Below are 22,463 nucleotides of genomic sequence, written 5' to 3' on the forward strand. Positions count from 1 at the left end.
AAAGGTATTTGTTGATTAAATGCTAAATCTGTATAATTTGGTCTTTCAGACTGGCTTCCCATCTAGCGTGTATTCCCAAGATAGACTCTTCTACCACCACTGCATATTTATTGAAGATGATGATTATTCCAGCATTGGAAAGACTAGCTTATGTAGGCAAGACTTCCATGTCTTATCAAAGACCTTTGTTTTTAATGTTGTCATTTTGAATGTGTATTTTATTGACAGATTTTTACAAAGGAGGGTTTTAAGTGAATTGGTATTCGGTTCCTTTTCGATTAGGAAGAAAAATGCTGTGATTGTGTGTTAATAAATAATTTAAGAAACCGGAGCATTTGAGGTCAAGAACGCATTATGCAAGGCTCTTTTAGTGCTTCAACTCTTGATTCTTTCAGTCCACATTAGCATTCAGGCAGGTCAGTGCACATAGAAACTCCATATGTATTCCACACAGAAAGGTCAGCTACACTAGCCATAACACACAGCATTCCAATTCATTAGTGTGAAAAGGCAGCGTAGCCCCGTAATTAATATGGTGTGTTATTAGATGTATGTGGATGAGTGTTCAATCACCGTGGTATTAACACAGCGGCGGTCTGGATGAAATGGGCTTTTAGCTTTGTCGCCCTGATATATTAACACAGATGGATTACTGATGCACAATAACAATAAATCATTCTCTCAAAAATGAGACTGCTGTGATTTTCTTTCCCCCATAAGCTTCAGCCTTCACTCAGGAGTCAATGGAGTGCAGCAAAATCTCCAGGGGGCATATTAACACAGAGCGAGGAGGAAAGTGGAAAATCAAAAATAATGTCAGTGGCTGTCGAGGAGCTGAACATAGGTATTGCATTATGACTGAAATTTAATTATTATTCTGACATTATTTGTTTTGATTCCTTTCTATAGCAGTGGATAAAAAAAAAATCGACCGCTACACACACACACACACACACACACACACACACACACGGATCAGGAAAATTATTTGCACACTATAGTTCTACATTGTATACAGTCTACAATATTCTCATAACATTTCTCCCTATAGATTAAATTTTAATGTTTATTATATGTCTATTGAATTTCAGTCAGTTTTCATTGTGTGAGTATGGTCTTAGTTCTTGGTTGCTTCTGTTTGTTGTTGCACTGTGGGATGAGTAACTAAGGAAAATCATTTCACATGCATGTAATATGTTTGACTTTTATAGAATCTGAATATCATCTGTATGAGATTAGGTTTGACAGACAATCTGTGAGTAAACTTGTTAATTCAGAAACAATCAGAGAGAAAATTACATCGGTATCAGACCCAGATTTTTCAGAATCAGATTTTTCAGGGAGAAAATAACAGCACCGGTATCAGACCCTGTAGAGTGACAGAAAGAGTAAACAGACATGGAGCTGACAATAAGGGAACAGGTCAGGGCTCGTAATGCTTCATGGATTTGTAAAAACCTAGCGCTGCTTTTATGGGTAACGGACAGAACAATGTCCAACAATTTACTGATATTTTATAGAAAGTCTTAAACATGGAAAAAAATGAATAAATGTCATCTTCCTGACCCAGAATCACAATAATCACAATCAGGTCACACAGTGTGGTACCAATGATAAGGGATTTCTTTAGGAATATCCACACTCAGCAAAATATGCATTCTAATAGCTGAGAAGCAAGAAAACACTGAGTTAGTGTGAAAAGTCATTACAGTATTTTGGATGCTGCAGGCAGGGCAACTCATCAGTAGTAATTAAAAATGAAACGCGTGAATCCTCCCTCGTGTGGTTTGCATATGCATCCAGTGACAGCAGTGATTTGGGGGATGGAAGCTGCCCGAGGTGTTGTTGCATCTATGCTAATCAGCGTGATTGACGCCAGGCCGGAGGGCTTACAGGATCAAGGCACAGAGATCATCAGATGTCACTATAAACATGCAAACATTATACATATTCTCAAGACCTTTCATCAAGGTCACCATTTCAGATTATTAATTATGGCCTTTGAATTGATCACCCCATAAAAAAAATCACCCCATACAATATCATACCATATTCTATTAAATCTGTATATTACATGCAAAAAAAATATCCAAGCTCCATATTTCTAAAAGTGACGTTTAATAAATTAATCCATGAGCAAATCAAATACAAAAACATTACAACCAAAAAACACCAGCCAGTTCTGTTCTGAGTGCAAGAGATCTGTGTAAAGGACAGACGTCTATGATAGACACTGATTAGTAAATGGATTGTATTGTCCTTCATCAGTAGAGCTGAAGAGGTACTGCATTAAAAAGGCAGATTATAGGCAGAGACAGAAGAAAGAAAAGAAAGAAAGAAAAAAAATAATTCAACAGTGACACTTTACTTGAAAAGTTATTGAGGACTGTTGGTAACATGACACTCATGAGATACTCAGTACAAATTTAAAACTAAAACACCGGGCATACAGAAAACCATATAAACAACTCAGCAAAAACAAAATGAAATCTGTTGAAGTTAAGAGTAAACCCAAGAAAGCTGGAATTCACCACATTAATGCATGCTGTTACTGCCACTACACCTGTTAACTATAAAGCCTACAATGAGTTTACAGTAGTTTCTTGTTTATGACTTAATGTCTTCTAAAGCAGCTTTTACTTTAAGCTTTTCAAGTAAAGTGTCATCAAAATTCACTGGGAAATATCACATTTACAGTTTCTCACAAAACACAAAACCCGTTTGGCAAGTAGGAACTAATGTACACACATGGGACAAATAAAAGTACAGTCACAACGCATCAGATTTCACGAGTTCTTCACATGCTGCAGAAGAAGGCTAAGGTTAGCCTTTATTCCTCAGTAACCCTTAAACCGTCACAAAATAAACAAATGCTGGCTCTGAAGAGTCTCACAATTCAGTTAGCTTAACCCCCGACAAAAATGGGGAGGAAGACATGCAAATTTAAGGTACATAATCCACGCCCATTAAACGAGAAAAAAATAGAGCGTTAAACAATTAGAGCTCATCCACAAGATGTGGAAAGAATGGACTATTATACAATGGTCCTTCATATTCAGGTTCAAGTCTTCGCACAAAAAGAAACGCAGCATGAGCTGCAGTCCATTATTTAAAAAAACAAAACAAAACAAAAAAAAAAACCCTGATCCTTCATATAGGAGGTGACATGATGGACAGGTTAGAAGAGGATGTCTTCGTTCTTTATGAGAGACTCTACCACCTGCCTCTGGTAACGAATGTCGTTTAGTGCTGTCATGGCATCGAGGTCTGGAGCGCGCATCAGAGTGGGACCAAACACAATCCCTAAATTCTCTGCGTTCATCAGGTTATCCTTCTCGTTCTGGGTCACCCTATAAACACACACATACACACACATATAGTGTGTCAGAATTACTGGCTGCAGCAAGAAAAAACGTTTCTAATTATATTATCCTCAATGTCACTTTGGTAAAGATGATGGCAGGAAAATGAAACACAATGTCTTTGTTCCTCACCTTTTTAAATGACCCATCAGATACCTCAGAGTTTCACAGTGAGCAGGAGGCAGTTGCTTTAGGGCCTCGTGAAGCGCCTCGAGACGCTCGTCTGGGTCTGTCAGCTCTAAGACCACAAACAAAACACGAGTTCTATTACACATTAATACTGGAAGTAAAAAAAAAAATAGATACATAGATGCATACAGACAGAAATAAAACCGAACAAGCTTTCTATGCCACGGATAGTTACTGTATTAATGAGGCTGACTGGGAGACGTGCTATTATACTTATACTATATATAATGTTTTCTAGCCTCTATTTTTCTATACTCGACCCAATAGATAAAATCCAATCAAATGTAAATTGTTTGCTGAAAAAAAAAGGATGAGAAAATTGAGGTTATACAGAAATGCAACTCAGCAGATCTCCATTCATCCACAACAATGTCAATGAGGAATGACTGAGTTATCACTGTTGTGTGTGTGTGTGTGTGTGAGAGAGAGAGAGAGAAACAAAGACTTACTGGCAGCCTCGATGAAGCGTGGATATGCATCGTATGTGATAACAGGAATGGGCAATTCCCTGAAGTAGAGCTTAAGAGCACCGGTGATGATGTTAATATCTTCATACGTGTTCACTGAGATGTCTGCCTTCTCCCCATCTACACACAAAACAGGAAAGAGACTGAGCAATGATGCATGCTTCATCAAGGGGTCACTGTAGAAAAAGTGCTTTTCCACAAATATGGCCGGGGAGATAAGAGGATGCCAAGCACCATGGAGGATATTTGTCATGCATAGATGTGGGTGAAGTCACATGATCCTGGCAGCACAGGTCTGGACAGCACAAGTGTGTGGTAGCTGGATTTCCAGACTTTCTGCCACTTCATTTCTGGCCTCACATCACAATTCTAGATGCCAAGCTGACAGTGCTAGGGGTTATAACCTGCTTAATTTCATATCTTCCTAAACCAATTCTCACTCACATTCCCTCACCAATCCCCCATTCAAATCTCACCTCAAAAGCCTTTCCTCATTTCCTCTCTCTCTCTCTTTCCCTCACTCTGTAGAGGCTAAACAGTCTCTGACATTGTCCATTTGTCCTGCATGTGGGTATCTAATCGGCAGAACTGAGGCCTCCTGAGGACTTACTGCTTCTTTGCAGATGGAGCATAATCCTCACGCAAATGTGCAGCTTTTCACATTAAACAGTGTTCCCACTGTTAGACAAAGCGTGACCTAAAAACACTGCACTGGGAACACACGTGGGTGTTTAACACTTAGCAGGATTATACGCAGGGAGCTTTGCACAGGCATGCAGCGGATTTCATTTACAATTACTGTATTTCATCAGAACTAAATGCAACGCTGAGGACTTCTGAAATGGACGTTTGCGTTGTTTGGAAAACGTTCAGTGTGCACAAAGGGAAACATACCTCTGTCGAAGGACAACTTGACATCTTCAATTAAATCACTGAAGCCAGACACTCTGTAAAGACCTTCTGACTTCAGACCTAAAACAGAAATGAGTTTACTGTAAAGGCCCTATTTGGAAAATCATTAGCGATCTCATTCACATCAGACAAAAATTGGACATTATTTAACATATGCTGTGTCTAATGGAGCAGTCATTTTGAAGTGTAAACCAAAGCCACTCAAACAATTATCCATCTGTTTAATGACATTCATTAATACAGCATGCTGCTAAACTGTCACCGGTAAGAAATAAAAGGCAATTTTATTAAATTTTTGAAGGCAATACAAATGAAAAGCCTCCATTCTATGACATGTACAGATATGTTATATTAGTGATATTAGTGTCATGACGCTGGTAAATGTATAAGAATAAAACAAACTGGTCTTTCACAAGAGTTTTAAACAAACAAACACAGATCCACTGTTAATCAGAAGCATGGCTGACTATAAAGGTGAAGTTTACCTCGTGATTCGATCTCCCGTATGCACATATCCACCACCATGGGTCGTTTGGAATTATGGGCTTTTACCAGAGTGGTCAGATCACAGCTGTACACTTTCTTCACATGTTTCAGGTCTGGTTTACAGTCGTTGGGAACCATCTTGGAGCACTGCTTATGAACGTTCAAGCCACAGTCTGCAACAAATTAAAAATAATAATTATTAAACAGTAATAATCCACTGAAATAAACCAAACCCACCTCAAATACTTCTAACATTTTCTTGAGAACAGTCTTGAGCACACTTCTTAATCTGTGCAAATGAAAAATTTCAGCCCTGACCAAATTTTCAGCAGCACATGCTGAGTTAGAAGAAGTGCACAGCAGTTTGAGACTAATACCTTTATTGATTGCCTGTAGCCTTTACCTAGAGCAGATTGAGTTAATTTTTCAACCAAGTGTGCTGAGGTTGTGCAAATCAATATGTGTCCAAACTGTCAATGAGCCCTGATCGCTGATGTCATCACTTTTGGATCGGTTCCTTTGCTGTCGGTGTCACCAAGGAGGAACCTGCTAGGTCTACAAACGACATCTGATAAAAATACATGAGCTACTTCACCCATTTATGGGACATAATACCAGAAAATCTGATTAAGGGTTGAGGACAGGTGTGTAGTAGAGAACAGAGAAGCACCCCAGGAAAATGCTTCTTAGTTTCAAAAGAACATAGTGAAAAAAATAACTATTACACCAGCACATCTTAAACTTCAACCAATGCATCACTCACTGGGGTTATTTTTTTAATGCTAAATTGTCCACATATCCTGTAGAGCTCAGTGCTGCAGGTATGAGGCATTCCCTACACCCCAAAATGCAGACAGCACGAAGGCAAAATATAGGCAAATGACTTCATTAATATATAATGCATGGCTCCCATAACAGGCCAGCTGCTCTAGAGCAGGTACCATGTGGCCAGAAAAAAGAAGATAAAGAAGAGCTGAGTGAAGTGTAAGCCAGAGAAGTGGCGTGTTTGGAGCTAGGGGCAGACGCTCAACTGCTGCTGCTTTGTGTTCGGGGAGAATTAGGGAATTAAAGCGAGGTTGAAAACAATATGGCCTGAAGGATGAGAAGAGGGAAATGAAGAGAAAGAAAGAGAAAGAGAGAGAGAGAGAGAGAGAGAGAGAGAGAGAAGTGCACCGATAGCCTTCGTCCCTGCACACACAAATAATCAAGCAGGCACATATTCACTGTGCTGCAGGCTACACTAGACCTCATTTCCAGCTCAAAATGGCACAGAATCTCAAAGCACTATACTGCATTCGGTCTGTCTGTCTGTCTCAAATTTTAGGGGCCAGCTTTTAGGTTTGCACACAAACACCCACAATTTCTTTTATCAGTATGAGTTAATATGATGATCCCGGCATGATAAATAGCAGGCAGTATGTGCTCTGTTCATTCAGCACGGAACACCAGAAGAAGTGAAAAGCACATTAGTGAGAGGTTGCTGAAATCCTGCTCGCCATGGCCACGGCTCATTCATCTACTAGACACCAATAACGTGATTACACCGACCCCTTTCATTTACTGACTGAACAGCAACAATCATTAAATCCAATCTCCTGCTGGATGCCGTCTTTCTAAACTGACTAAAGCTGGAGAAAACAATTTTCCCCATTACTTGCTATAATTACATTTAGCATTATCGTACAGCTTTATTCTAAATAAAAGTACTGAATATGGCAATAGTGATACCAATTGAAAAGACTCGACCTTAAAGATTGAAAATGGCCCCTCGAGCATTACTGCCTTCATTTAAATTCATTGATGGAGAAATGTAATTACTGTATGAAAGAGAGAGAAGGATCTCTTAAGAGCGGGAGACAGACGCAGTAATAGAGGGCACCGGTTAATAGATTCGCTTTATCCTCTAAGGTCTGCTGATCCCGTGTTCAGAATACTAGTGCTAGATGACCCTCAAGCCCTCAGGTGGGGGCTGACGACACAGATAGGCTCTTAACCTGAGTGCGCGCGTGCACAGACACACAAAAATGAATTAGAGTATGTGTGTTTGTTTATAAGTGAATGAAATCCTGCGCGCCAAACTCCAGGACACTGTGTGCTCTCTCAATACACCACAAGACATCCTGAAGCCAATTTTTTGTCTGAAATATTAGCTTTAACACCTGTCTACTTATCTTAATATGGGAGGTGTCCTCTTCTGGACCAGAAATATTTGCCAGAATCCTTGCTCTACTTATTACACACAGACAGTCAACAGACATTTAATTTATTTTGTCGCTAAGAGGACTGTGAGACTGTCACAGAGTTCCCCATATTGGGTTATGGGGACTGAATATCAAAGTGTGTCTCCCCGGGCTCTCAGCCCTGCACTTCGTTATGAAGATATGCCAGCTTTGTTTTGCACTCTGCCATGATGGAATGGGTTTCTGCAGAAGGAGGGAGACTGTAGCCTGATGAAGCAATGTGGCACAACACGCATAGACACAGGGGTCGGCATGCTGGCACATGGCCAGCCCCCTCAATCCACCCCCCTACCACACACCCACACCCACACCCACACACACACAGAGAGAGAGAGAGAGAGAGAGAGAGAGAGAGAGAGAGAGAGAAAGAGGAGGAGCATATGGGAATGCAAATTTCAACATCAAATGTGACTTTGCTGTCCTAGTTTCCAGTAGCATCACTAATAAAAAAAGAGAACAGAAAATATGTACAGAGAGAGAGAGAGAGAGAGAGAGAGAGAGAGAGAGAGAGAGAGAATGAGAGAGAGAGAGAGAGAGAGAGAGAGAGAGAGAGCAAGAGAGGAAAAAAATAGGATCTCAAAAAAAAGGCTTTGAACTGGCTGCTTTCAAATCTGATTCATGAATTATTCATAACACCAGACCCAGAAAACATGTATGTATCTCACTTTGTTCTATAAATAAAACATTAAAAATAAAACACACATTAACCTACGTATTTCCACTAACTGACCAACACCTGAAATACAGAATCAACATACTTTAAGTGAGGAAAACAGGAAGGTATTAACAATTGGATAGGCCAACAGCAGATCCAGTTTTTTGTATGACAACAGACAAAACTGTAAAGTCAGATAATCCATATGAAAGAAACAAAATCCACACTGCATTCATACATAACAGGAACAACCTGAGAGTCTTGAGTCGTCAGTATGAGACATTAATCAGTTTGTTATTCCTCTCATCCCTGACACACAGATCTACACACAACACACTGTGCTTTAGTAACATGAACAACAACTACATCTACTGGTGGGTAAACACTGCATCCGCTGACTGAGGAGAAAAGCTTCACTTAGGTTTCATAGCACATGAACATAATATATATAATTTCCTACTTCACTGGTTAAATTGTATTTTTAGGCAGAATTGTTTAGGCACAACTATATCTCAGGTATATAACTGGATTTTAATTTTTTTAATGAATTCCAACACTGATTATTGTGCTTTTAACTCCAATGTTGTTTGTTTCATCACAACATCTTTTAACTGTAGCGTTGTTGTTAAAATTGCAGACAATAGTGTACACTGAAACTGGAAATATGCAATATGCAACTGTCAATATAGAAAATAGGAAAACCTTTAGAAATGGTGTGTGTGTGTTCATGTGTATTCACCTGCACATTTGACCCCCTGAGCAATAAGCCCCCACATAAAGTTGGCACAGTACTCGCACCAGTGTGGCCCTCTGAACGTGTGTACCTACAGGGCAAAAAGAGACAAAGCAAGGTGTTAAAACACCCTGAAGTGCGTGTACACACACACACACACACAAACAAACACACACACGCACACACACACACACACAAACATACCTCCTTTGAGCTTTAAGATGATGTACACAGACACACAGATCTTTTGCTCTTTAGAATGACACACACAGGCCGACCCACAGACAAATAGTCACACAGACAGGCGTACACACACACCCACACACACACACACACACACACAGCCCCACAGACACACAGAGCCCCTTGATCATTAGGATGACGCACTCACACAGACATGCAGACAGACATGCAGACAGACACGCAGACGCACACAGACACACATAGACACACGCACAGAAACACACACACTGAGCCCCTTGCTTTTTAGGATGGCAAACTCGTCTCCAACAGCAGAATTGGGGGATTATCTGTGATCTGGGTATGAAGGCTGCTACAGCTATGCCAAATCTGATGGCCTTTTCAATCCACTCAGACAATTAATCAGTAGATCAGTACACAGCGGGACAGAAGGATGTGTACAGAAGAAAGAGGACAGAACAAAGGGAGGCAGAGAGAATAACAGAAAGAGGGGCTGTGGGTGAGCGAGTGTGTCGTTGGACCATGTACTGTAGGAATGGCTGTCTGAGACAGAAACAGAGCTATCAAAGCTCTCATTCCCCGCTGCCCCAGGTAACAGCTCATCCAATCAGGAGGCCTCGTGCTTGCTCTCTAGGGATCATGATCAGGGGACTGGCCACTGCAAATGAAGCCTGGGCTCCATGAACGCTGAGCAGTGTCCTACAACTGAACTGCTGCTTTTATACACACATCAGGAGAGATGGAAATGCAAAAAACTTAACATGTCAACTTTAAAGCAATAATTTTTCTGGGCCTATCTGACATAACATGTTATTAATAAAAGTTTTAATACTGAAATATTTGTGTTACATTCATGTAGCAAAGAAATGCTGGTCTGTGTAATTTATTGAGCTTTTGCCAGCCAAAGCAGCATGAGTGTGTGAATGATGCTCTTAGACTGAGGAGATAAGAAGCAGACACGCAGAGGAAAAAAAAAACAAGAATCAGCAATTTCAGAGCTGGTGTGATATCACAGCCTCTAGAGTCAATTTACACACGGCACACACTGTACGGTGGGGAAAAAATAAAGTGGCATAAACACTTCCGCATGACGAGAGAGAGAGGGAGAGAGAGAGAGAGAGAGAGAGAGAGAGAGAGTGAGAGAGAGAGAGAGAGAGAGAGAGAGAGAGAGAGAGAGAGAAGGTAAGGGAGAGAGAGAGAGAGAGAGAGAGAGAGAAGGTAAGGGAGAGAGAGGGGATAACAAGAAAAAAATGAGAGACGGAGACAGAAATGGAGGAAAAGAAAGAGATAAAGGAAAGGTAAGAGGGAGAGAGAGAGAGAAGGAGAGAAACAGAGAGAGAAATAGGGACAGCACTACTACAGAGAAAGTGCACACAATAAGAGAAAGAAAGAGGCAAACAGGAAGAAAAAAGATAGATATAAAGGATATATAGATATAAAGGAGATAGGAAATAAATGAGGTGGACAGTAAAGGAGGCCACTTCTGCTGACTGAAGCCTAATGGGAATACACCTCTCTGCTCATGATGCCTATCAATCCTTAATCTTTCCATCTGTCACCCTGAAGCAAAGGGGTCTCTCTCTCTCTCTCTCTCTCTCACACACACACACACACAGACACACACACACACACACATAAACAAACAAGACTTCAAATATCTGCACAAAAGTGGTTCAGGCTTTCTTTACGTGTGACAATAACGGCAGCATATATATAACCTGTATTTTATAATGATCAAATTGTAAGATGGTAAATTCTAGTCATATTGTGAACCAAACCAAAGCAAAAAAAAAAAACCCAAAAAAAGAGTAATAAGGAATAAATGAATGAACATCTTCAGTACATTCACACATGCAATAGGAACAGTAACTCACGATAGCAGAGAAACCAAGAAGCTCTTACCTTAAAGTTGTGGACTTTCTCATACTTGGGGACGCGGTCGTTGTCCTTCAGCGTGGCCCGGCGCACCAGCGAGCTGAGCTGTGAATAAGCAAACAGTTTGAGAGGCTGCCAGAGGGTAGCTGGAGGTTTCTGAGGACGCATCCTCATGGCCAGCGCTGCTGCGAGCAGCTCTTGCTCCTTCCCTTCCTGCTTGGTCTTGTGCACTAGGGACTTCTCAGCCTTACTGAGAGTGTAGGACTCCCGTGACGGCATACTCTACACGTTCGCTAAAGGACTTTACACAAGGACAACGAGAGAGAAAAAAATAAAGCCCCTGACGCTCAAAGGAATCTAGTCACACTGAGAAAGTCCTGCATTGCTGTACTGAAACTTCGGAGTGCTGAACATAATCAAAACAAGCCTCTTCCCTAAGAGCTCAACTCCGATAGTGGGAAAAGTGTCCTTAAACCAAGAGCTTCAAGTCCTGAACAGGGAACAGAAAAGAATTTAAGTGTGATAGTGTGTGTATGTGTGTAGCTCTTCAGTCGGTCTGTCTAAGCATCTATATGCAGATGAGATGAGTGGTTGAGTTAATCCTCTCCTCTCTGCGAGCAGCAGATATCCTCTCTGGAACACTGCCTCAGAGAGAGAGAGAGAGAGAGAGAGAGGGGGGGAGAGAGAGAGAGAGAGCGAGGGGAGGTGGGAGTGGAGGAGAGAAGTGGGGGAGGGATTCAGCGACAGTGGCACTGATTACACAGCTTAAATCCACCAATCAGAGCAGAGCAGGCCAGGATTTTATCATCGCCATCACTCTGCCCCCTCCTGCTCACCCCGTTCACCAGAGCTGTGCGTAAGCGAGTGTGTGGGAGGAGAGAGCGACAGTAGCAGGCACAGAAGTGTGGAGGAACCGGAGAACAAGCGTGGGCTCGTAACGGCCTGTATGAGTCATCCATCACCTCTGAGCTAAGCGATAACACTTTTCAGAATCACATGGTCATTTCCAAGCACAGTAACACTAAATTATTAGCTTTTTCTTTTTTTTTTTTTAAAAATAATAAAAAACCTCAAGTGGCCCAATTAGAAAAAGTAGTAACATTTTTCACAGAAATAAAATAAAATGAGCAAATTTTCAACGTACAATGCTGACATGCACAGAGAATTTTTTTCAATTAAAAAAAAATGTATTATTTTTTATTGAATTTGAAACCCAAGACAATAGCATCACAAAACTGAGCAGACAAACAGAACTATAGAATAAGTGCCTTACAAAATGATTCAAACAATTGCAAATAAAGCTTGTCCAAAGCATCCACCCATCTCAGAGGACAATCTGCAACGAATTTCCTTCTGAATCCTCCCAGGCCTTACAGGGACGCTAGTGTGATGTGCTTATTCGGTGTAATTAAATCGGCTTCAGCACAATACAGCACCTGTCACACAGCTTCCTGGCTTCCAGCACTAAACCCAATTACAGTGTTCAGTTAATGAGAGGCGGTGCTTTGCTCTCCAATACACACCATTCACAAACACGCACACACAAAAAAAGAAAATCTGTAATAAACTAGAAAAAATGCATAGTTAGAGTAATTAACATAAATAAAAAGCATTTCATTATAGTAATCAATGTAACCATAATCGGTGTAAGCATTACAGCTGTGATAAAAGACAATTAAATAATTTTGTGTATTTGCATTACGACAATTAACTACATTCACAGATATTGTGAAGCTTCAGCTCTTTATGCATCGCTATATTCCCCTCCAAATATCAGGGTATGGCCTAAACTGAAAAGTTTATTTTGTTTTGTAATTTAAACCCTAATACTGTGCCCTCAGGAGCAGTGGAAAAATCAGTCGAACCTTAACTACATCACTGGGATTTTTTATTTCTTTTTAATCCATTGTTTTTGCTGCAAAGTGCCAATTATATTTTCCAATATATTTATCTGGTTATTCATTATTTCCCAAAATGTAAACAAACTAGTAGTAAAGCCTAATTTAAACCATTATGGCCCAGTTACAAGAAAGAATAAAGAAATATAAGGCAAGACTTCATGTTCATAAGCATTTACATTTATGGCGTTTGGCAGATGCCCTTTTCCAGATCGACTTACATTTAACTCATTTATACAAGTGAGCAGTTAAGGGTTTGAGGGCCTTGCTCAAGAGCTGAGCAGCTGAAAGTGAACTCTATTTCGTGCTACAGAGTGAACGACACTTGCGTCTATGTGTGACACATGACGGATTTCATCTGATGTCCAGGAGAATGCTGCATTCTGCTGCTCGCGAATAGTGTTTCATGTTGTGGAAACTAATGATGTCGTCACTGGATAATCACATGCACGATAATGCTACTTTACTTCCTGAACACGTGTTGACCCGAGTATAAGTTGTGTTCACATTCAGGGGGAATCATGGCACAGTTCCAGTGTAAGTGAACACGCACCACCTCCTACAGGTAGTCTCAGGTTCAGTCCCCATGGGTTTCACATTAAGATACCAATCTTTCCTGCAAAGCATGCTTTGTTTCTGACTAAACTGCAACCATGAATAGCCGCTATAAAACCTTCCACTTGTGTGATTGTTTTGTTTGGGACCCAGTCCTGAAACAACACCTCTAGTATCAACCATGTGAACCATGTGGCTTTCTAACCAGACAAATTCTAGTGATGATCTCTACATTTTAACCAAAGATTTGATCAAACAGCTTAAAGCTGGTGAACAAAAACATTGGCAATACCTTTACCTGACTGAGCAGGTCTATAAGAGAGGGCCTGGTTTCTTGCTGAGACTTTGAACACAGTATGCGAAGATCGACATCACCTAGATTCTGGTGCACGAGCACAAGCGCCACCTTCTCTGTCATTTCCCATTTTTCTTCCTCCGTGACATTTTCTCTTATCCTTGTATGATTATGGATTTTCTTCAACTTGACCTCCTCCTTGGTCTGAAGTTGAAAGGAAGTGTGAGTGCACACACACACACACACACACACACACACACACACACACACCTCAGTGTGGCTCCCTCTAATCAATACCAGAAGAGTTCACTAAAGCTAGCCTCTTCCAGTTCGGAGCCCAAATTGTGGTTAGGATAAGAGAGGACTTCCTGCCTGCTGCTTTCCAGATCAATGAGCCGAACGTCGGCCGACTGGCTGTAACTGCTGAAGCCGAGATGAAAGGCTACGAGTGCAGGACTCCAGTGGAGCCGCTGCTGCTGTATACCAGGGGACAAGCTCACCCAGCAAGAGAAACCTGCACCGTGCGGCTCTGCACAGCAGCCCTGCGCGTTTCATACTCGCCTCCCCTCACGCTGCTGCTGTGTTAGTGTAATAGTACCGCCCGCTGCGTGTTCAGGCACTTTGGAGTTTAATAGCGCTGCCTGCTGCTCAGTGCAGTGCTGGCGCCTGGTTCTCAGAATGGGGCCGCTTATAGTCGCTCAGCTAATTGACACTGATTGATCTGCGCATTTGTCAAACAGTGTCCGGACCCAAACGGCAGTCGTAAACTGGATGGAGGCAAAGTGCTCCATTTTCAGCCCTTACTAAAACAGAGAGAAAGCACAAGTCCATCTGGCTGTGTAATTATTCATTTGTCTGTTGACTTTAAACACCTGATGGTTCAACAGAAGTCTGAAGCTTTTACAAGCATGTAACCTGAATACTTATTAGCTGCACCAGAAGGGCACAGATCTACCATAATACCATCATGATGAGGGCTGAATTGTACGCAAATAAAAGCAACATCACCTATATAAAGTTCTGCAAACAAAATTGACCTGACAATTCAAGCGACTAAGAAAAGTTTCTCTTCCGAGATCCGAACACCTTCATTAAATTTGAGATTTAATGAAGGAGAGAGAGAAAACAAGAATGAGGGGAGAAGGAGCTAAACTTCTGAGTAGGCAAGTGTGTTGTTATGTAAGATGCACTGCTGATCTTTATAGTCTCTAAAGTAGTCTCTATCGGAGTGGCATGGCTTCCTCTCCTCTGCTCATGATTTTATACATACACAAACACAAAGCTCTCAGTGCCTTCTTTCACATGCATAGAGAAAAAAAAAGCCAAGTGGCTCAAAATTAAATGTCTTATTGTTCAGGTTTATTCACTTTACTTAACCTGCCTTTGTAATTTGTCATCATAACATATGATCTGTCATTACTGAAAAGGAAAGAACCAGGATTTTGATTCTGCATAGACTCGCTCTGCATGTCAGTTTACTTTTATTAGCTTTTAGATTGTACAGCTGAGGTACAGGCTGAACCCACATGCATATCTTCATCATTATCCTCCTCCTCAAATTCACAGCTGAACACTGAGAAGACGAGCTGAGAACAGTGCGGAGGAACATGGAGAAACTGTTACTATAGCAGCGCTCTATATAACGAAGAAAGCCTGAAGCTTGCGATTATGTAAGACACTCACAAAGAAGTAAAGAGAACAGCAAGAAGACTGAAAGCTAGAAAAAAAATGCCATAGGATGATGCATTAAAATGAAGTCCAAAGTAAGCAAGTATAACTTTGCTTCTATTGATTATCTGATCCAGTCAGTGCAGGTGAGGAGCCAAAAGAAAATCTATTTTGTTCCTAAATCAGCTATAATATTACTATATGATTTCAATACCAATGATTTTAGCCATCACCTTAAAAGGTTTGTACCAAATAATATACCGTCCTTGTACAAGTAATTAAAAAAAGAATCAAAAGAGAAGCATAATTACCTGTATCATTATTCTACAGGATGTGTTGTCTTCTTTATCGATCTCTCTTTATTTTAGCTATAATAAATGCATTATCTGGGAAATGTATTTGAAAATAAAACATCTAGCTGTTTTTTCTTTTCTTTTTTATTTTACTTACATGGCAAGAACATAAAGGGAAACATAGACATTTTTTTTGGCCTGATAAATAGATTATCAGCTTCTGTCTGGAGCTTGGGCAATGATAAATGAGGTGTGACTATCACATATTGAGCACACACACACACACACACACACACACACACCAAGGTCACACACTCTGTACATGATACATGAGCTAATACGCACAAATAATTACTTCATATCATGGAATACACTAGAAATCCATTAGAGATTGAGTGTGTGCCTGCGTATGCTAGTGTGTGTGTGTGTGTGTGTGTGTGTTTGTCTGCTCTCTCCACAGGTTAAGGTAAATAATGGCTCGGCTCTGTGTATGAATATTTCATGATGTATTCTGCAGCTTTTTCTGTGTTCAGCTGGGTGAACACACTACATTGTGATGTATTAATATATTTCAGTTAGCATTCATTTGTATAACAAGTAACATTTGTTTGTATGAATGTGTATTATTCTGCTTTTGCGTTGTGGAATTGTGGTATCTGGTATCTTCACATCAATATCAGAGTAACAAAAGATAATCCAGTCTTTCTTATCCTAATCTGGAGCACAGAGATGTCACAGTGAGGAATTTGTCTACAGGTTCCACATTTTTAACCTAATCATTTGGGGATATTATAAAACCTCAGGAAAGTTTAATAACTGGAAGCCTTTGTATTGTATGGCTCTGATGTGACAAATCTCCATAAAAACAGAGATTTCGCTCATGTGTGCCTGAGCCTTAAACCTTATAAACCTTTTGTAGTCAGATATTTTCAATTCCGTATGTAATTTAGCATAGATCCATAGTCCATTAACGAGTTTGAGGGGAAACTAGTTTTTGGATCTGCTTGTAGAAATACATGTGACGTAAACAAATGCGGTAGGATGACTTTATGCCTTCCTTGTTGTTAACAGTTATGAAAAAATATCTGATGCACAGTTTTACTATGTAGATTTACAGAAAATGTTTGTTATACCTGACGATTATGTCTGTGTGTTTCTCCTTTAATTCCAAGTTATGCTCTGTGCTGAATCTAATTCATCTTTCCTTCAAAAACACTTACATATTTTCTTTTAATTCATGTTTATATCATTTGATCAATCTTATATACACATCATTTTATTCTGACCTGACTGAGGTTGTGCTTTAATCTCGTGTTCATCTCATTCCAAACTCATTTTCATGTCATCAGAATAACTGGAAAATGGAACCAACTATGGATGTTGAGCGTCTCCGTCATCTCTGTAGTTCATTAGTCAGAGCGCTGATCAGGGACTTGTAAACTTTATCTGATGTCTCTCTTTCAATCGCAAGTCCACTGGAACATTTGCTCCGTAAAGAAAATCCCACAATGCACTGAATAGACAGGGAGCGTCGATGGTCACTATGTTCACTGACAGGAATTGATATCATATATTCTGAAGCCCCCAGATGAAAATTGTGGATAAACTCATCCAAATTTGTCTACAAATGGAAGCTGCTTAAATAATTTTTCATGAGTGATGTTAACTCTATTTGATCTTCAACATAAAGTTTGTTTGGGTCTAATGACTTTTAAGCGATTAAAATAAAATCCACTAGCTAGAAATGTCAAAGGAAACAACAGAACAATCAAAGTATTTCTCATAACATACTTCAACATAAAAAATAAAGTCTGAAAGATGTCGGACCTTCCTGTTGTTGCTAAGTGCCAGTGGTGATGTTTTAGATTGCGAGTATGTAGTTATGATGATGGTAACTGAGTCATCAGTGTTGCGATGTGAGTCCTTTTCCACTGTCCAAACTTATGTACATGATATACTGGTACACGACTTAGAGAGCTAGTGAGCGGACAGACACACACTTTGTGTTTATGCTGGAAAGCTTAATGCAGCACAGAACAGTTTACTCTTCCCTTCCTCTAATTCACTGCAGAAGCCAGGGTCAACCACCACCCCTGAGTTTCAGCCTGTGTCTCTGATCGATGTTATGCAAACCAGCCGCATTCTTCGGTTTGCCGCATGATGAGAGAGCAACAACTAAATAAACACACAAGCACGGCAAACTTTCTTACATTCAGGCAGAGCTGCAGCACTGCAGTGAAACTCCAAACTGCAAGCAGTAAACAAACCTGAAATAACTGACCTGAAAGATCAACATCATTGAAAAGCGAGCTTAAAGGAGATGAAAGCAGAAGTAATCGCATGGGCCAATTACGATAATTCTATTTAAGCAGCAGCTAAAGTTATACATAATGAGACTGTGTGCAGTGTAGTATTTCGGCTATTAGTGTAAACAGGCGCAGAGAAAAAGCAAAGACACTAGGCGATCGTCAAAAAAGGAAGAGGAAAAGAGGAAAAAATCTCATTCATTTTTAGTTCAGATCATCTATACGGTAAAAGGGATAAATGTAACATCATGTTATGTTATTAGAGTAATGATCTGAGTCACTTTACAGCTCCAGTCTCCCTGTCATGAGGGACAGAAGATGTTTTAGTAAAGTAGGCATCACTGTGTTTATTATAGTGTTCATTTACTGTTCATTACTGCAGCCGGAGGTGGATATATACCGTAGAAGTCTTATCAAAGCACTCAAAACCATCTGAAGGCTTTAGAGTGACTCATATGATGACGAAAAGCAACAAACATTGTGCGCGCACTGAATGTGCGTGGGTCGAATGGTTTTTGCTGGAAGGAGATGAGTTTCCATAGGAACAGCTCTTGTGTGCTTCCGGAGTGTAGGATCAGTGATTATCCTGTTTGCTGTAACGGGCTTTGCGGAATTCTTTAAAAAGAAACAGTCTCACACACTTAAAAAGCACCACTAGCTTCCTCAATTATTCATCCTGCTAACACCCACACAGATTTGATACACATAAAACTCTAAACAATCTTACAACCCAGAAAATCCTCCCAATTAACCGTCATACTGCACACGCTTTATAGCGATATATGATGCGGAACTTACTGCTTAGGTTTATTCACAACAGAAGAGAATCAACTCAAGAATCTGTGTCAAACATGTCTTTTTCTCCTCCTTTCCTTCTTCTTGTGCTATTAAGAATTTATGTCTTCTGTATGTTCTGTTTAAATGATGTCGGAGGTTGATGTAGGAGCACAGAGAGAGAATTCCACTGTATTGTGTAACGCTGATTCGTTTCCCTGACAAACTCTTGCCTTTTGTCTGTTTGAATCAAACCCTGGTGCGTTTTCGCCCTCAGAACAGGTGTTTCGTCTGGTACATGTTGAGCGCTGTGTTACAGGCAGCATTTTTTACTTTTCTGTAGATGTGAGCTACTAAACTGTCCCCGCGAGTGAGCCAAAGGATGAGCTTGTACAGGACAATGCTGGACTGATTGTATGTATTTATCAACTGTGGCCATCAGATTCTGTTTTATTTTGTGCACTAAACAAATGTCCTCAAATGAGATAGCAACAACAAAAACAAGAACAAGATGAAGCTGAATGGCACGTCGAGTTCTCTGTGCCAGTTGTCTCCTTAGCCGTCTAATAAAATACATTCTGCTATTAATATATTATAGGAAAAAAAGATTTTTAAGGTATACAATCTAACGATTTCATTTATGCGTATTGTGCACTGAATGTCTAATATGCATTTTGATTCAGTCAATAATAATAAATAATGTAAGAATTATTAAGATAGCACTTTAAGCAACTGAAATAAAGATAGCTCTTAAATCCTGAAAAATGAACACACAGCTCACAAAGCAAAGTAAAGACACAAGCTTCAAGGCTCAGCCACATGAACAATGCTCAGCAAGAACAATCAATTCAGTGAAAATCTCTGGAAGCAAAGAGCCTGTTAATGTTTAAACAGAGCATTCAGAAAAGCTCCAACTAAAAAAAAAAAAAAGCTATCATACTGCATCACCTGATTTTTCCTGACCTGATTTTTTACTAAAAAAACCTCCCTTTTTTCCCCTGGCCCTACTCAGCGTCTGGGAGAATGTGCTTTTTATAAGATAGTGCGTAGATGAACACATGACTAGACACTGCTTTTTGTCTGCTAATGAGTCTTAGGTCTATGAGCTGAAAAGAAAAAAAAAAAACTGTGAAATCCAAAGCAATTTCATTTGCACGGACATCGAGGCAACTTGTCATGTAACAGTGCAGTGATTCCACATGCTTTGTGTTTCTGCACTATTTCTGAAGACAGATACCTCTCACTAATACTCTTTTAATCTCTTCTCTAAAGAATATGGGTTTGCTTATATACAGACTTACGCATCTATCAGGGCTCGTACTGAAAACTCCAGGACTTCACAAGAATTGTCATTTAACAATTAATTTATTTCTTCTTTTTTTAAATTGAAAAAATTGTTCATTTTAAATTTTAAACAGAGGGAACGATGCTCAATATTTCTGACATTGTTTCCAGCCATTCTGGAGAAAATGAGCATTTCCCAGGCATTGCTGCATCTTCACCATAACGTCAGTATCCTTCAGGTGAGTTACTGGAACTGTCTGTCAAAGTGAGTGAGAGAATAGCAGGAGGAAGAGGAGCTGGAGGAAGAGACAGAGGAGGCACTGCAGCACTGTGGCATATTTTGAGTGAACGGATTGTATTTGTGTTCTGTCAAAAAAAAAAACACTTTTTCATATAAAATTATGTAGCAATTTTGGATTTATTTTACTTTTTAAAATGTAAGCACTTACAGTATGAAGCACCACTATAAAAATGAGTCTTTGCTAATGAGGTGTAAAGGAAAACCCCCTTAGTGTTATCATGCAACCATGTACTTAAATAAAGCCTGTAATTCTTAGAATTATTTACATTTTAAATGTAACATCCATGACAAATGTTAAAATGTAGAGCAAGGGAAAGCTCTGATGTCCGGGGCCAATTTCACGTAGCAAATCTAATTCAACCCCAAACTGTGACGAGCTAATCAAATGTATTAATCAAGAGTAATGAAAATTAGCTGGGAAAAACAGTACCCAAAATCCTCCGCTGATGAAGCACATCAAGATTCTACAGTCAAATCTTCAGCTGTGAGCACTGGTGTCATTGTATTTCTTAATACATATAATATATGTTATTGGAATCTGGCTTTCCTTTTTTTTCTTGGACATGCTGTTATAGAATGCTGAGTTTCCTTTTCTTGATTTGGCAGACATGTTTATTTACAGCTAGGTACAGTTAGCACTGAGCAGCACAAGTTTACGGACCTTGGGGCTGTGGTAGCTTTGTGGCTAAACTGTTGGATTACTGATTTGAGGTCCACCAAGCAAGGCCCTTGAAACTCAATTGCTCAGTTTTATAAAATGAGATAAAAATGTAATTGGCTCTGGTTAGGGGCGTCAAATGTCATAAATGTAAACCTCGCTCAAGGACTCAACGGTGACTGTTTGGTGTCAGTTCCTGATGCACAAAAACAGCAAATTATTCAAATGAATTCCTGCTGAAGGCTGAACTCCTCGGCTGATGTGAACACAGTAGTGTACACTAGCAGAGTTATATTTAAAGTAGATGGAAGACAAAACATTGGCCAAAAAAGAAAATTCCACAGAAATTTGTTTGCCAATATCTGGCCCAATATCTACTGTAATAATCCGAACATCACACAGCTGATGTTACCAAGACAAGTCCGAGACCCTCGGACTTCCTGGTAAGGAGATAACACCGCTTTATTAAAAGCAAACCTACAGAGACACAAAGCAATTTACACTACAGTCTAGGACACCACGCACACTCAGCACATCATGTAATACATTTTTATTAACTTTCTTTGCACCAGATATACACAGACATTTCTATCTGCGTTGTCCCTCACTGTGTCTAAGATTCTGTTGACAGGTCTTTGTAGAATCAGAAAAGAAAGGCAGAATCTAAAATATCTGAAGGATGAAGGAAACAGCTCAAATTATAATGTTCCAAAAGGCAAAACAGTAATTAAGACATTGTAGCTTGAGCAGATTCCCTTCTCATGATTAGATTCTGAACCTACCTAATAATTCAGACTAAGAGTTCGAATGATGACTGTGCGTAATTAGTGCATGTTTAAAATAGGGCTAATTTGCTTTGTAGCAAGCTGTTTAATTGTGCTTTTGAGGCGTCTGCGTGTTGAGCAGGGTGACGCAGCTGCACTGTGGTGTCTCACAGCTTTTCTCACATCATGATGAGCTCTAACTAATCAGCACGGCCCACTGAGAGCTATGAGAAATGGTGTGTTTCGCTTTTTTATGTTTTTAAACAAGTTATTAATGCCACTGTAAACTTTAGCGTTCCATATTCTATCAAATTGTACAGAGCGTTTATTTCAATGACTTGCTGCAGAAATCAAACACATAATAACTGAAATCAGCAATTTCAACATATTTACCTTCAGCTACAGCTGCTGAACCAACAGATTCCTCCATGTCTTCTTCCTGACACACAACCTGACAGGACAATAAGAACTAAAAGAAAATTCCCCACTCGTAACTACGACTTTGTGTTGGTGTTTGTGAAAGTTCGAGTCATGAATACGATCTTTC

At 39.9% G+C, this 22,463-nt stretch overlaps 1 protein-coding gene across 1 annotated transcript in view; it reads right to left on the reverse strand.

The window, feature by feature from the left end:
- Positions 1 to 2,101: 2,101 nt before the first annotated feature.
- chn1 (chimerin 1) overlaps positions 2,102 to 22,463 on the reverse strand; it is a 36,989-nt gene continuing 16,627 nt past the window's right edge. Inside the window, exons 7-13 of the mRNA XM_060876555.1 lie at positions 11,148 to 11,225; positions 9,051 to 9,135; positions 5,416 to 5,589; positions 4,913 to 4,990; positions 4,001 to 4,138; positions 3,495 to 3,600; positions 2,102 to 3,350 (exon numbers count right to left, since the gene is read on the reverse strand). Of these exons, the coding sequence (XP_060732538.1) occupies positions 3,179 to 3,350; positions 3,495 to 3,600; positions 4,001 to 4,138; positions 4,913 to 4,990; positions 5,416 to 5,589; positions 9,051 to 9,135; positions 11,148 to 11,225 (831 nt within the window). The 3' untranslated portion in view covers positions 2,102 to 3,178. The remainder of the gene's footprint in view (positions 3,351 to 3,494; positions 3,601 to 4,000; positions 4,139 to 4,912; positions 4,991 to 5,415; positions 5,590 to 9,050; positions 9,136 to 11,147; positions 11,226 to 22,463) is intronic.

The sequence above is a fragment of the Tachysurus vachellii genome, chromosome 8 (genome assembly GCF_030014155.1).
Source record: "Tachysurus vachellii isolate PV-2020 chromosome 8, HZAU_Pvac_v1, whole genome shotgun sequence".
NCBI classification, from domain to species: domain Eukaryota; kingdom Metazoa; phylum Chordata; class Actinopteri; order Siluriformes; family Bagridae; genus Tachysurus; species Tachysurus vachellii.